Source organism: Myxocyprinus asiaticus, chromosome 1 (assembly GCF_019703515.2).
Source record: "Myxocyprinus asiaticus isolate MX2 ecotype Aquarium Trade chromosome 1, UBuf_Myxa_2, whole genome shotgun sequence".
In the NCBI taxonomy this organism is placed as follows: Eukaryota; Metazoa; Chordata; class Actinopteri; order Cypriniformes; family Catostomidae; genus Myxocyprinus; species Myxocyprinus asiaticus.
The window spans coordinates 63,942,009-63,957,888 of NC_059344.1; the positions used below are offsets into that span (position 1 = coordinate 63,942,009).

The window sequence follows — 15,880 nt, forward strand, 5'->3', positions numbered from 1 at the left end:
AGATAGAGACAGGCTTAACCCAGTCGTGGCCTCTTTTCCCCTTCTCTTTTTTCCACTCCCTAAAAAAAAAGGGGGATTATCCGACTGGGCCGCCAGGTCTAGTTGGGGGGTGTCCCTCCCAAGGGGAAGACACAGTGGAGATCACACCTCACCCAAAGGGGGGGGGGGGATATTTAAGTGGAAGGATACGTCCCATGGTCTTTCCAACCATGTGGAGAGTCTTCAAGGTAGATCCTGGCCAATGGGGGAGGAGTTACTACAAACATGGAGACTGGGGCAGAGGGGCTCTGCCCAAGGAAGACGCAGTTTGCCGACAGGGAAACGAATTAGCGGAAGATATATATATCGCATGGGGTTAGCCTTACAGGGAACCACCACATGCGGAGCACCTACCCCAGAACAGGACTCTTAGTTAGCACGTGTACTGGGCCGGCAGCGAATCTCTCCAAAATCTCGACTGCCACAGGGCTCGGAGGAAGTCAACCAGGGAACAAACTTGTGAACACTACTGGGAATTAATGGCGCAAGTCTTCAGCTCAAAAGGAGGTGGAAGGCGCTATGTGCAAGTGATACACCCGGCCGGCTATCCCGGGCTTATCAGCTTGTGTTGCGTGCCACTACCTGGGACGAAACCGGTTCCACCCGGAGGTTGTAGAACCTTGCAAAGGTGTTGGGTGTTGCCCAGCCCGCTGCTCTGCAAATGTCTGTTAGAGAGGCACCTCTGGCCAGGGCCCAGGAAGCTGCTACACCCCTGGTAGAATGGGCTCGTAGTCCTACTGGGGGCGGCATGTCCTGGGCGAGATATGCCATAGTTATGGCATCAATGAGCCAGTGGGTGATCCTCTGCTTGGAGACAGTGCTTCCTTTCTGCTGTGCACCAAAGCAGACAAAGAGCTGCTCAGAGATTCTAAAGCTCTGCGTGCGATCCAAATAGATGGAAAAACACCACTTAGCGAACAGACGCCACTTAAAGGTATACAGGCGCCTCGTAGAGGGGGCCCTAGCCTGAGTGATCGTGTCTACCACCACAGTCTTCCGTGTCCCATCAAGGGGCCAGACATGGAGATTCCAGAGGTCTGGTCTCGGGTGCCAGAGGGTGCCCCGTACCTGAGAAAGAAGGTTCTTCCTCAGGGGAATTTGCCAGGGGGGAGCTGTCGCAACGAGCGTGAGGTCCGAGAACCAAGTCTGGGTGGGCCAGTAGGGTGCTACCAGGATGACCTGCTCCTCGTCCTCCCTGACTTTGCACAGGGTCTGTGCAAGCAGGCTCACTGGGGGAAACGCATATTTGCGTAGGCCAGGGGGCCAGCTGTGTGCCAGCGCATCTATGCCGAGGGGAGCCTCGGTGAGTGTGTACCAGAGCAGGCAGTGGGAGGATTCTTGGGAGGCGAACAGGTCCACCTGTGCCCGTCCGAATCGACTCCAGATCAGCTGGACCACCTGAGGGTGGAGTCTCCACTCTCCCCTGAGGGTAACCTGCCGTGACATCATGTCCGCTGTAGTGTTGAGGTTGCCAAGGATGTGAGTGGCTCGCAGTGACCTGAAGTGCTGCTGACTCCAGAGGAGGTGACGGCGGGTGAGTTGTGACATACAACGAGAGCGCAGACCACCTTGGCGGTTGACATATGCTACCGTTGCCGTGTTGTCTGTCCGAACTAACACATGCTTGCCCTGGATCAACGGCCGGAACCTCCGCAGAGCAAGCAGAATTGCCAACAACTCGAGGCAGTTGATGTGTCACGGACCCGTCCAGAGGCCGGCGGCTGCATGCCCATTGCAAACAGCGTCCCAGCCCGTTTTGGAGGCATCTGTTGTGACCATGACGCGCCTGGAGACCAGTTCTAGAGGAACACCTGCCTGTAGAAACGAGAGGTCGGTCCAAGGGCTGAAAAGACGGTGACAGACCAGCGTGATGACCACGCAATGTGTCCCGTGGCGCCATGACCATCTCGGGACTCGAGTCTGGAGCCAGTGCTGAAGAGGCCTCATATGCATCAACCCGAGCGGGATGGCCACCGCCGAGGATGACATATGCCCCAGGAGCCTCTGAAAAAGTTTCAGTGGAACCGCTGTTTTCTGTTTGAATGCCTTCAAACAGGCCAGCACCGACTGTCCAACTCCAAACCGAGAAAAGAAATGCTCTGAACTGGGAGGAGCTTGCTCTTTTCCCAGTTGACCTGAAGCCCAGTCGGCTGAGGTGTGAGAGCACCAGGTCCCTGTGTGCGCACAACATGTCTCGAGAGTGAGCTAGGATTAGCCAGTCATCGAGATAGTTGAGAATGCGAATGCCCACCTCCCTTAACGGGGCAAGGGCAGCCTCTGCGACCTTCGTAAAGAAGCAAGGAGACAGGGACAGGCCGAAAGGGAGGACTTTGTACTGATACGCCTGACCCTCGAATACAAACCGCAGGAAGGGTCTGTGTCGAGGAAGGATCGAGACGTGGAAGTACGCATCCTTCAGGTCTACCGCCATGAACAAATCTTGATGCCGGACGCTCTCTAGAATGCGTTTTTGCGTCAGCATCTTGAACGGGAGTCTGTGCAAAACCCGGTTCAGTACTCGTAGGTCTAGGATTGGTCGCAACCCACCGCCTTTCTTCGGTACAATGAAGTAAGGGCTGTAGAACCCTCTCTTCATCTCAGCTGGAGGGACAGGCTCTATCGCGCCCTTGCGCAGAAGGGTAGCGATCTCCGCATGCAAGGTAGCAGCGTTCTTGCCTTTCACCGAGGTGAAGCGGACGCCGCTGAACCTGGGCGGGCGCCTGGCGAACTGAATCGCGTAGCCGAGTCAGACGGTCCGGGTCAGCCACCGCGACGGGTTGGAAAGCGTGAGCCACACTTCCAAACTCTGGGGCGAGGGGGACCAAGGGAATGATCACGTCAGACATACCGGTGGGTTGGGCCTCGCAGCGGGGTGGATCTCGAGGTGCCACGTCGAGGGGATTCAAGCCCCGTGGCCATGCTGAATCCAGGGACATCGAAGCACTTACCTGGCTCCTGCCAGAATGGGAGTCTGTGTAAAGCCCGGTTCAGTACTCGCAGGTCCAAGATTGGCCGCAACCCACTGCCTTTTTTCAGTACGATGAAGTAGGGGCTGTAAAACCCTCGGCTGGAGGGACAGGTTCTATCGTGCCCTTCCGTAGGAGGGTAGCGATCTCTGTGCGCAAGGTGGCAGCGTTTTCGCTCTTGACCAAGGTGAAGTGAATACCGCTGAACCTGGGTGGGCGCCTGGCGAACTGAATCACATAGCCGAGTCGGACGGTCCGGATCAGCCATTGTGACGGATTGGAATGCGCGAGCCGCGTGTCCAAGTTTCGCGCAAGGGGAACCAAGGGGACAATGTCATCAGACATACCGGCAGGTGGGGCCTCGCGGCAGGGCGGAGCTCGAGGTGCCACACCACGTCGTGGCCGTGCTAGGTCTAGGGACATCAAAGCACTTACCTGGCTCCTTGTGACCACCCCCGGAACAGCCTGGGACGGGGGAGGAAGAGGCCTGTCCTCGTAACCCATGGAGACTGCCACATCGGGGGCGGCTGTGTGCCACAGCTGGGCGCTCTGGGGCAGAAAGGCCACCACTGGAGCGCCAATCCTGCAAGAGAAAACCTGTGGACGATAGTCGTGGTGACAACCGTACACACCAGGTATGTGACCCAGGGAGGAAGGAAGCCGCTCTTTTGCTGAACTGTTGGGTACCGCAGCCACTTGGGCATGCAGCGAAATCAGACAAAAAGGCAACAAAAGATTTTCCGCCCGGCCTTCCACCGGGGGATGGAGTGGACTTTTTACCAGCTCCAAGTGAGTGGGTTCCTTCGTCAAGGAACCAATCATCAAGCCCCGAGGGTTCAGGGGAGAGCGGAGGGTTCCACTCTAACCCGACGCTTGCGGCTGCCCGGGAAAGCATGTCCCTCATTTCGGCATCGGCCTGTGACTGGGCAATCGCCCCTGAAGGGGGAAGCCCAGCTGAGGCTTCTGCATCCGACTGGACAAGCCCGCTCTCCGATGCTGCACTCGAGAGCTCATCATCTTTGCGGGCTCTGAACAAGAAGCCAGACACGCCGTGAGATGAGCCGGCGAACTCATCCGGAAGCCCGATTGGGGCAGACGAGCGTGCTGGGGAATGGGAGGTCCGTGGGGGGATACCTGGCGGAGACAATCCCATTGGGGTCCCCAAATCGCCCCCAGTGCTAGCCGTGCTGGCCTCATACCTGTAGGTAGAAGGACCGAGGCGGGGAGCTGCTGGGGTGGCTTGCTTTCGTAAGACTTTCCATAACGTTGCCATGGTCATGTTCTCGCAGTGAGAACATGAACCATCCACAAACGCTGCCTCCATGTGGGTCACGCCCAGACACGAAAGACAGTGATCGTGACCATCCGAAGTTGAGAGATAACGACCGCAACCAGGAATAACACAAAATCGGAAAGACATCTTTAAAAAGACGCTTCTTTAAAAAGACGTGCCGTGTGTGCCGCACTTTTAGAGAAATATATACTCTTTTAGAGGAGGAAAAACTCTTTCAGAAAATATACTCTCTTGTTTTTCTGCCGAAGCGCCCAGGGGCGTTCTCTGCAGTGCACCAGTGCAGAGGAGGGGAAGCCACTGAAATGTGCCGTCAGATCCAGCAGAGGTGAATGAACAGTAGGATTCAGCTCAATGAGCATGACCGTTCAGCTCTGAAGAAAAAATCTGAATGAGTGGTTGCATACCAGCTCCTTTTATACCCGTATGTCCGGGGGAGTGGCATGGTATTTGCAATACTCGCCAATTTTCATTGGCCTTTTATCAAAAACCAGAGGTGTCTCGGCTCCCAAGAGTGACCCCTAGCAACCACCCAGAACAAAGCAACTACCTTGTAGCGCTCTAGCGACCACCTTGGACTCCCAATAATCCACCTAGCAACACCCTATCAAAACCCTAGCCACCACCCAGAACAACCTAGCAACTGCTTAACAATGTCTAGCCACCACCTAGGACACTCTAGAAACCAAGACCTAGAGACCACCTTTCAACACACTAGCAGCAACCCAGAATAACCAAGTAACCCCCTAGTAATGCCCTAGCAACCACCCAGAAACACCTATCAACCACCTAGCATTGCTCTAGCAACCACCTAGGACACCATAACAACCACCTAGCAACCATTTAGCAATGCCCTTGCAACCACTCAGAACACCATAGGAACCACCTAGCAATGCCCTAGCATCCACCCAGTTCAAAGCAACTACCTTGTAACGCTCTAGCGACCAGTTAGGGCTCCCTAAATCCACCTAGCAACACCCTATCTAAACCCTAGCCACCACCCAGAACAACCTAGCAACTGTCTTGAAATGCTGTAGCAACCACCTAGGACAACTAACAACTACCTAGCAACTACCCAAAACACCGTAGCAACTACCTATCATCCATTGAATCCAAACATTAGCACTGTTTAGATCGTAAAGTATTCAAACTACATAATGTGTTAATTGCCTTCAAATCAAACTTTTTAAACTTTTTTAAACTTTCAGACAAGTTGTCTTGATGGACTTTTTCCTTTCTAGTTACTAATATCTTTTATACATTGTGCATAAAAGGTATGTTTGGGGATTGGAGATACCATTATCATCAAGTATAAATGAAGAGATGTCCTCTTTCTTCAGCAGTTTGAACCATAATTGCCAGATCAGCTCCAGTAAAACACCAGCCTATAATAGTAAAACTCCAGCATCACTGTGTGTTTCACAGGCTGCTTTAAGCTCCTTTTATGGCCTTCATTGCTGGCCAAGACATCTTCCTGCAAGACAGATAGATGGGCCTTTTTATTGGTTTTCCGTGTGTCTTCCAGCAGGTCTTCCTGCAAAAGTAATAACAATAAAAAGGCATTAATTAAAAACGGTTTTACTCCTAAGGAAATTAATAGTCCTTTAAATATGTTTAATGAAGTATACTTATATGAGATCAATAGTATGTAATCCAACTTTTCGCAAAACATTCAGTTGGCAATAGAAAAAATCAAGTCTTACTCTTTGAATTTAAATTCAAATAGATAGAAAGAATTGAGTTCTACCACCACATTTCTTCCAGTCTTTTGATCTGTATATCTATGAAAGTTACTAGTTACCCTGTTTCCTGTTTCAGAGTTTGTGTCAGTGGATTTTAAGTGTGAAAAAGAACTACAGAAAGAATGTGACGTACCACAACTGGCGACACGCCTTCAACACGTCCCAGTGCATGTTTGCTGTGCTGAAGTCTGGTCGGCTACAGGTCAGTGATTCCAGTCGATTACAAACACAGCACAGGCCAGGGTCACGTCAGCGAATTGGCGCCTGGCTTACAGATTCAGCTTGAGTATGGCACAAATCAGTAACCACGTCGACACCTATTAACACATTGAGTTTTTGCCTTGTATTTAAACAGTAACTAGGATGCAAGTTCATTGAGCTTTATTCAGGTTTGCAGTTGCAATCCTGAAAAGAATACTGCTAGTACAAGTACAAATAGTTGTAATGATTAAATCAGCCTCATATAGAGGACTAAAAAAGGTATTAATGAATACAATATTGTTTATTTTACCATAAATTTGTAGTAAGTGCTTTTGAAAGAGGCTGAGAGCTTCTGACTCTTTCCTTTTATATGGGGAACGCAGTTTATACGCAGAAATGGAGCAAGCCGAATGGTTTTATTATGCATTCCACTATAAATGTCTTCTGTTGTTTACTGTTGTAGTTAATCATTTGCATTAATATACTTTTTCAGATGGAAGGAAAATACATGTTTTCTTTGAACAGTAAAGTCTTTCATTGACAGTATTTTCTATGTTGAATCTGCTTTTTTATCTGCAATTTTCAACAAAAAGTTGTTGTGATTTTCTCATTTACTATTAATTTCTAATTATGAATTGAGAACTGTGTAAAAACCTTGTCAAAATATGGTGTGGGTTTAGTATGCTTGTAATTTTGATATTAAGGATGCATATATCTTTATAGCTTTTTGTTTTTGGATGCCATAATGTCTTGGTTACTTTCGTAACCTCTGTTCCCTGATGGAGGGAATGAGATGTTGTGTCGATGTAGTGACACTAGGGGTCACTCTTGGGAGCCCCAAACACCTCTGCATCCAATGAGAATTGGCGAGTGGAATTTGCACGCCACTCCCCCGGACATACAGGTATAAAAGGAGCTGGTATGCAACCACTCATTCAGGTTTTGTGCTGAGGAGCCGAGACCAGGTCCCGGCCATTTCAGCAGGTAGTTCAGCGTTGTGGCAAGAGGGACACAACGTCTCGTTTCTTCCATCAGGGAACGGAGGTTACGAAAGTAACCAGGATGTTCCCTATCTGTCACTCACTCGACGTTGTGTCGATGTAGTGACACTAGGGGTCCCTATAAAAAAATGCTGAACTGTGTTGCGTGAACTGGCGGTGTGTGACGGGCAGACTGCTATGTGCCTTGTGGCCAGCACACCAGGCCGTCACATAACCTCCCCCAACGCTCTTATGAGCGTCGAATGGTGTCGAACGGTCCATCAGGAACAAGTCAATTGCCCAACTATAGGGACAGGCTAGCCCAGCCTAGGCCTCTTTTCCCTCTCTTTTCTCCCCAAAAAGACTGGAATTTGTTAACTGACTGGGAGCCATAAGTGTCTGAGTCCTCCCAAGGGGAAGACACCACGGAGACCACACCCCACCCAAAAAGGGGGGTATTTTGAGTGGAATACGTCACATGGTCTTACCGAGTCTTGTCGGAAGTATGTCATGTGGAGAGGTCCTACCCAAAGGGGGAGGAGTTTCTACAAAGCATAGAGACCGGGGCAGAGTGGCCCCTGCCCAAGGAAGACGCAGTTTACCATCAGGGAAACAATTTTGCGGAAGATATCACATGGGGTCGCCTTCGGGGAACCAGCACATGTGGAGCACCTACCTCAGTACAGGGGCTCATTAGCGCACGTACTGGGCCGGTCAGCGAGTTTCTCCACAAACTCAGCTGCCAGAGGGCTAAGGAGGAAAGTCATCCAGGGATCACAGTCTGTGAACACGACTGGGAGTCAAGAGCGCACGTCTTCACCTCAAGGGAGGGGAAAGGCGCTATGCACAAGCGGTACACCTGGCCAGTTGTCCCGGAACTTACCTGTTTGTGCCTGCCAATACACGGGACGAGACCGGCTCAACCCAGAGATTGTAGAACCTCGCAAAGGTGTTGGGTGTTGCCCAGCCCGCTGCTCTGCAGATGCCTGCCAAAGAGGCGCCACTGGCCAGGGCCCAGGAGGCCACCACACTCCTGGTGGAGTGGGCTCGTAACCCCGCAGGGGGTGGCACGTCCTGAGCCTGATATGCCATCGTGAGAGCGTTGATGACCTAGTGGGCGATCCTCTGTTTGGAGACAGTGCTTCCTTTCCGCAGTCCACCAAAGCAAACAAAGAGCTGCTCGGAGCTTCTAAGGCTCTGTGTACGATAGATGCGTAAAGCTTTCACCGGACACAGCAACGTCAAAGCTGGGTCTGCCTCCTCCTGGGGCAGCGCTTGCAGGTTCACCACCTGATCCCTAAAAGGAGTCGTGGGAACCTTGGGCACATAGCCGGGTCGGGGTCTCAGGATCATGTGAGAGTAACCTGGACCGAACTCCAGGCACGATTCGCTGACAGAGAACGCCTGCAGGTCCCCTACCCTTTTGATGGAAGTGAGCGCAGTCAGGAGGGCAGTCTTCAAAGAGAGTGCCTTAAACTCGGCTGACTCCAAGGGCTCAAAGGGAGCTCCCTGTAGACCCCAAAGGACTACGGAGAAGTCCCATGAGGGGACGAGGCACGGTCTGGAGGGATTCAACTTGATGATCAAGTCATGCTTCCCCAAATACTTACCATCTGTCGTGAGGAGCGTGAGATCCGAGAACCACATCTGGGTGGGTTGCTACTAGGATGACATGTGACCTGACCTCATCCTCCCTGACCTTGCACAGGGTCTGTGCAAGTAGGCTCACTAGGGGAAATGCATACTTGCGTAGTCCAGGGGGCAAGCTGTGTGCCAGTGCATCTATACTGAGGGGTGCCTCATTCAGGGCATTCCAGAGTGGGCAGTAGGAGGATTCCCGGGAAGCAAACAGGTCTACCTGTGCTCGACCGAATCAACTCCAAATCAGCTGGACCACCTGAGGGTGGAGTCTCCACTCTCCCCTGAGGGTAACCTGACAGGACAACGCGTCCGCTGCAGTGTTGAGGTCGCCCGGGATGTGAGTGGCTCGTAGCGACTTGAGGCGCTGCTGACTCCAGAGGAGGAGACGGAGGGCGAGTTGTGACATGCAATGGGAGCATAGACCACCTTGGTGGTTGATGTATGCCACCGATGCTGTGTTGTCCATCTGGACCAACACGTGCTTGCCCTGGATCAACGGCAGAAACCTCCACAGGGCGAGCAGTACTGCCAACAACTCGAGGCAGTGGATGTGCCAACACAGCCGTGGGCCAGTCCAGGAGCCGTTGGCTGTGTGCCCGTTGCATATGGTGCCCCAGCCAATCTTGAAGGTGTCTGTTGTAACCCTGACATGCCTGGATTTCTGCTCTAGGGGAACCCCTGCCTGTAGAAATGCAACATCGGTCCACGGGCTGAAGAGGCGGTGACAGATCGGCATGATGGCCACGCGATGTGTCCCGCGGCGCCATGCCCATCTCGGGACTCGAGTCTGAAGCCAGTGCTGAAGCGGTCTCATATGCATCAACCCGAGCGGTGTGGCCGCCACTGAGGATGCCATGTGCCCCAGGAGCCTCTGAAAAAGTTTCAGTGGAACCACTGTTCTCCATCGCCTTCAGACAGTGCAGCACCGACTGTGCGTGCTCGTTCATGAGGCACGCTGTCATCGAGACTGAGTCCAACTCCAGACCAAGAAAAGAGATGCTCTGAACCGGGGAGAGCTTGCTCTTTTCCCAGTTGACCCTAAGCCCCAGTCAGCTGAGGTGCCGGAGCACGAGGTCCCTGTGTGTGCACAGCAACTCTCGAGAGTGAGCTAGGATTAGCCAATCATCGAGATAGTTGAGGATGCAGAGGCTCACTTCACGTAGCGGGGCAAGGGCAGCCTCTGTGACTTCGTGAAGACACGAGGGGACAGGGACAGGCCGAAGGGGAGGACCTTGTACTGGTACGCCTGCCTTCGAAGGCAAACCGCAGGAAGGGTCTGTGTTGAGGTAAGACCAAGACGTGAAAGTACGCGTCCTTCAGGTCTACCGCCACGAACCAATCTGGATGCCCGACGCTCGCTAGAATGCGTTTTTGCATCAGCATCTTGAACGGGAGTCTGTCCAAAACCCAGTTCAGTACTCATAGGTCTAGGATTGGTCGCAACCCACCGCCTTTCTTTGGTACGATGAAGTGAGGGCTGTAGAACCCTCTCTTCATCTCAGCTGGAGGGACAGGCTCTATCGCGCCCTTGCGCAGAAGGGTAGCGATCTCCGCATGCAAGGTAGCAGCATTCTTGCCTTTCACCGAGGTGAAGCGGACGCCGCTGAACCTGGGCAGGTGCCTGGCGAACTGAATCGCGTAGCCGAGTCAGACGGTCCGGGTCAGCCACCGCGACGGGTTGGAAAGCGTGAGCCACACTTCCAAACTCCGGGCGAGGGGGACCAAGGGAATGATCACGTCAGACGTACCGGTGGGTTGGGCCTCGCAGCGGGGCGGATCTCGAGGTGCCACGTCGAGGGGATTCAAGCCCCGTGGCCATGCTGAATCCAGGGACATCGAAGCACTTACCTGGGTCCTGCCACCCACCATAAGATTGGCCAAGGAGGGGGAGGAGGAGTCTAGTCCCCGTAGTCCACCAGACCCAATCCCGTGTGGGCGTGTTTGTGCCACAGCTGGGCACACAGGGTCGGGGGGACCGAAATTAAATGAAAACAAAACAAAAGATTCAACTCCCAGCCCTCCTCCGGAGGATGGAGTGGTCTGCTCACCAGCTCCGGAGAAGTGGGTCTCCTTGCTCCTGTGTCGCCCGTCTCAGGGGCACTTCGAAGCCTTCTACGGGTTCTTGGCGGCCGGCCATGAGACAGGTGGCGTCTGTGGCGGAGCCGGTGTTGTAGTTGCAGGAGGATGACCTTGGCGACGAGCAGACGGGGTGCGGGGCCTTGAGCCACGCCGGGGCAGGATGTGCTGTATGGCCTCCATCTGCTGCTTCACTGCCGAGAACTGCTGGGCAAAGTCCTCGACGGTGTTGCCAAATAGGCCAACCTGGGAGATGGGGGCATCAAGGAACCGTGCCTTGTCATTCTCGCGCATCTCAACCAAGTTGTGATCCTGGACCACCAGGGTGGACATCGCCTGCCCGAAGAGCGAGGTCGGTCACCGAGTGCAGTTCCTGCATCAATCCTGGGTCAGAACTACCCTCGTGCAGTTCTTTTAATGCCTTGGCTTGGTGTACTTGCAGGAGAGCCATGGCATGCAGGGCGGAGGCGGCTTGTCCAGCAGCACCATAGGCTCTAGCCGTCAGGGACGACGTAAACCTACAGGCCCTGGATGGGAGTTTTGGGCACCCACGCCAGGTGGCGGCGCTCTGTGGACACAGGTGCACCGCAAGTGCCTTATCCACCTGGGGAATCACCGAATACCCCCTGGCCGCTCCGCCATCGAGGGTAGCGAGAGCGGGGGAGCTGAAAGACCAGGACCAGGCAGTAAAAGGTGCCTCCCATGATCTTGTCAGCTCCTCTTGCACTTCTGGGAAGAAAGAAACGGGAGCAGTGCACAGCCGTGGGCGGCGCCCCATGCCCAGGAACCAAGTCGAGCCGCGATGGTTCAGGAGAGAGCGGAGGGTTCCACTCTAGCCCGACACTCACAGCCGCCTGAGGAAGCATGTCCGTCATTTCCGTGTCGGCCTGGGACTGGGCGTCCACTCCCAAAGGAGGAAGCCCAGTCAAAGCCTCTGCGTCCGACTGGACGAGCCCGCTCTCCGATGCTGTGCTCGATAACTCGTCTTCTTCCCGGGCTCCGAACGAGATGTCGAACTCACCCTGAGATGAGCCGGCGATCTCATCCAAGCGCCCGACCGGAGCAAGCGAGCGTGCTGGGGAATGGGTGGTCCGTGGGGGGATACCCGGCGGAGGTGGTCCCATTCAGGTCCCCAAATCGCCCCCAGTGCTAACCGGCACGGCCTCATACCCGTAGGTAGAAGGAACGAGGCGGGGAGCCACTGGGGTGGCTTGCTTTCTTACGAATGCAAGCCACGACCGCAGCGTTGCCACGGTCATGTTCTCGCAGTGAGGACAAGACCCATCCACGAACGATGTCTCCGTGTAGGCAGTGCCCAGACACGAAAGACCATCAAAAGTGGAGAGATATCGACTGTAACCAGGAATAACACACAAACGGAAAGGCATCTTTAAATAGACGTTCCGTGTGTGCTGCTCTTTTAGAAAGAAAATGTACTCTTTTTTTTTAGAATATACTCTTTTAGTTGTTTCTGCTGAAGCGCCCAGGGGCGTTCTCTGCAAACCACAGATGCAGGGGGGAGAAGCCGCTGAAATGTGCCGTAAAATCCAGCAGAGAGAGGTGAATGAACTCGGCAAATGATTTCTGCTCAATGAATAAAACCGCTCGGCTCTGAATGAGTGGTTGCATACCAGCTCCTTTTATACCCGTATGTCCGGGGGAGTGGCATGCAAATTCCACTCGCCAATTCTCATTGGCTTTTTTTCAAAAAAGCAGAGGTGTTTGGGTCTCCCAAGAGTGACCCCTAGTGTCACTACATCGACACAATGTCGAGTGAGTGACAGATAGGGAACTATATTTTACTTTTCAGTGTAACAGCTAGTAGAACATAATGTCCCTGTTCTGAAACCTAGTGAGCCTTCATAGGCAGCATTTAAAGGCTTCATAGGCATGCTTCCGAAGCAAAGGCTGTTCTAAAATAGGATTATGCTGCCCTGTGAAAGGAAACGATTATGCTACCTTCTAAAATTCCTTCTTTTAGCTAAATTCTAAGGCAGCATTTCATCCTATTTGTATGATTCATTAAGTTGCTGCCAGTGTAGAGCATTTCAAATTAGACACTTAAGAGATTCCATGATGGATAATGTGCTGCCTCAGGGGCCATTCAAACCCAGCTCATTCTTGCACTAAAAAAAAAGCTGGACACAATGGATGAAACAAAATACAGGTGTCTTGAGACGTGTTTTTAAAAGTTGAAGTTCCTTTAACTTGACATGGCATCTTAAAAACTCTCCTGCGCAAGACACTGATAAAAAGAGCAAGATGTGGCGCAACGGTCAAAGAAATCCATCTAGAGCATGTTTACATAGGAAAACAATTGAAAAACAGTGTGAACAGATACAAAAACTCATTTGGTGTGAATGTCCCCTTAGAAGATAGCTGCCTATGTAGCCAATACAAATTTAAACTTAATCTTATGAGGTTTTGGAACAGAGCCAATATCTTGCCTTATTTTAAAGTTTTTCATTGTTGACTTTGAAACAGCTGTCATTTACAGTTATAAGAAGATTTGCAAGAGTAACCCACCAAGAGCATGCTTTTGTGAGATTGTAATGAAACTGTTTGTCATAAAACAGAATAATCTGAGTGACCTGGAGGTTTTAGCATTGATGATTGCAACACTGAGTCATGATTTGGACCACAGAGGTGTTAACAACTCTTACATCAAAAGGTTAGTGCTTGTTTTACAATGGTGTATATGTTTGTGATTGTATTATTTGTGATTGATTCATGTAAACATGAGAATGAAACTCATTTTCATCACTGTGTTCACAGGAGTGATCATCCTTTGGCTCAGCTGTACTGCCATTCCACAATGGAGCATCATCACTTTGACCAGTGTCTCATGATACTCAACAGCCCAGTGAGTAGGTAGACAGACCGACAGACAGATAGACAGAAAGATATATACAGATATACAGACAGACAGACAGACAGACAGATAGATAGAGAGATAGATAGATAGATAGATAGACAGACAGACAGACAGACAGACAGAATAGATAGATTGACTGACAGACAGACAGACAGACAGACAGACAGACAGACAGATAGATAGATAGATAGATAGATAGACAGAATAGATAGATTGACGGACAGACATATAGATAGATAGATAGATAGATAGACAGATAGACAGAATAGATAGATTGACTGACAGACAGACAGACAGACAGATAGATAGACAGACAGACAGACAGACAGAATAGATAGATTGACTGACAGACAGACAGACAGATAGATAGATAGATAGATAGATAGACTGACTGACTGACTGACTGACTGACTGACTGACAGACATATAGATAGAGAGATAGATAGATAGACAGACAGACAGACAGGTAGACAGACAGAAATGTAGATAGACAGACAGAAATATAGACAGACAGACAGAAAGAGACAAAGACAGACAGGATAGATAGATAGATAGATAGATAGATAGATACACTATATTGCCAAAAGTATTCGCTCACCTGCCTTTAGACGCATATGAACTTAAGTGACATCCCATTCTTAATCCATAGGGTTTAATATGACGTCGGCCCACCCTTTGCAGCTATAACAGCTTCAACTCTTCTGGGAAGGCTTTCCACAAGGTTTAGGAGTGTGTTTATGGGAATTTTTGACTATTCTTCCAGAAGCGCATTTGTGAGGTCAGACACTGATGTTGGACGAGAAGGCCTGGCTCGCAGTCTTCGCTCTAATTCATCCCAAAGGTGCTCTATCGGGTTGAGGTCAGGACTCTGTGCAGGCCAGTCAAGTTCTTCCACACCAAACTCGCTCATCCATGTCTTTATGGACCTTGCTTTGTGCACTGGTGTGTAGTTATGTTGGAACAGGAAGCGGCCATCCCCAAACTGTTCCCACAAAGTTGGGAGCATGGAATTGTCCAAAATCTCTTGGTATGCTGAAGCATTCAGTGTTCCTTTCACTGGAACTAAGGGGCCAAGCCCAGCTCCTGAAAAACAACCCCACACCATAATCCCCCTCCACCAAACTTCACAGTTGGCACAATGCAGTCAGACAAGTACCGTTCTCCTGGCAACCGCCAAACCCAGACTCGTCCATCAGATTGCCAGATGGAGAAGCGTGATTCTTCACTCCAGAGAACGCGTCTCCACTGCTCTAGAGTCCAGTGGCGGCGTGCTTTACACCACTGCATCCGACGCTTTGCATTGCACTTGGTGATGTATGGCTTGGATGCAGCTGCTCGGCCATGGAAACCCATTCCATGAAGCTCTCTATGCACTGTTCTTGAGCTAATCTGAAGGCCACATGAACTTTGGAGGTCTGTAGCGATTGACTCTGCAGAAAGTTGGCGACCTCTGCGCACTATGTGCCTCAGCATCCGCTGACCCCGCTCTGTCATTTTACGTGGCCTAGCACTTCGTGGCTGAGTTGCTGTCATTCCCAATCGCTTCCACTTTGTTATAATACCACTGACAGTTGACTGTGGAATATTTAGTAGCGAGGAAATTTCACGACTGGACTTGTTGCACAGGTGGCATCCTATCACAGCACCACGCTGGAATTCACTGAGCTCCTGAGAGCGGCCCATTCTTTCACAAATGTTTGTAGAAGCAGTCTGCATGCCTAGGTGCTTCATTTTATACACCTGTGGCAATGGAAGTGATTGGAACACCTGAATTCAATTATTTGGATGGGTGAGCGAATACTTTTGGCAATATAGTGTAGATAGATAGATAGACAGACAGACAGACAGACAGACAGAAATATAGTTAGATAGACAGACAGGCAGACAGACTGACAGACAGAAAGATGGACGGACGGACATACAGCCAGACAGAATAGATAGATTGACTGACAGACAGACAGATGGACAGATAGATAGATAGACAGATAGACAGACAGACAGACTAGATAGATTGACTGACAGACTGAAAGACAGACAGATAAATAGACAGACAGACAGAATAGACAGAT

The 15,880-nt window shown here is 51.2% G+C and overlaps 1 protein-coding gene across 6 annotated transcripts in view; it reads left to right on the forward strand.

The window, feature by feature from the left end:
- Positions 1 to 15,880, forward strand: part of pde5ab (phosphodiesterase 5A, cGMP-specific, b) — a 59,244-nt gene that overhangs the window by 33,934 nt on the left and 9,430 nt on the right. For all 6 annotated transcript variants that reach the window (XR_007897976.1, XM_051705397.1, XM_051705392.1 and 3 more), the window contains 3 exons: positions 6,115 to 6,240; positions 13,513 to 13,607; positions 13,712 to 13,799. Coding sequence is in view for 5 of the 6 variants with exons in the window: in XM_051705397.1 (XP_051561357.1) it covers positions 6,115 to 6,240; positions 13,513 to 13,607; positions 13,712 to 13,799 (309 nt within the window). In the remaining variant the exon portion in view is untranslated. The remainder of the gene's footprint in view (positions 1 to 6,114; positions 6,241 to 13,512; positions 13,608 to 13,711; positions 13,800 to 15,880) is intronic.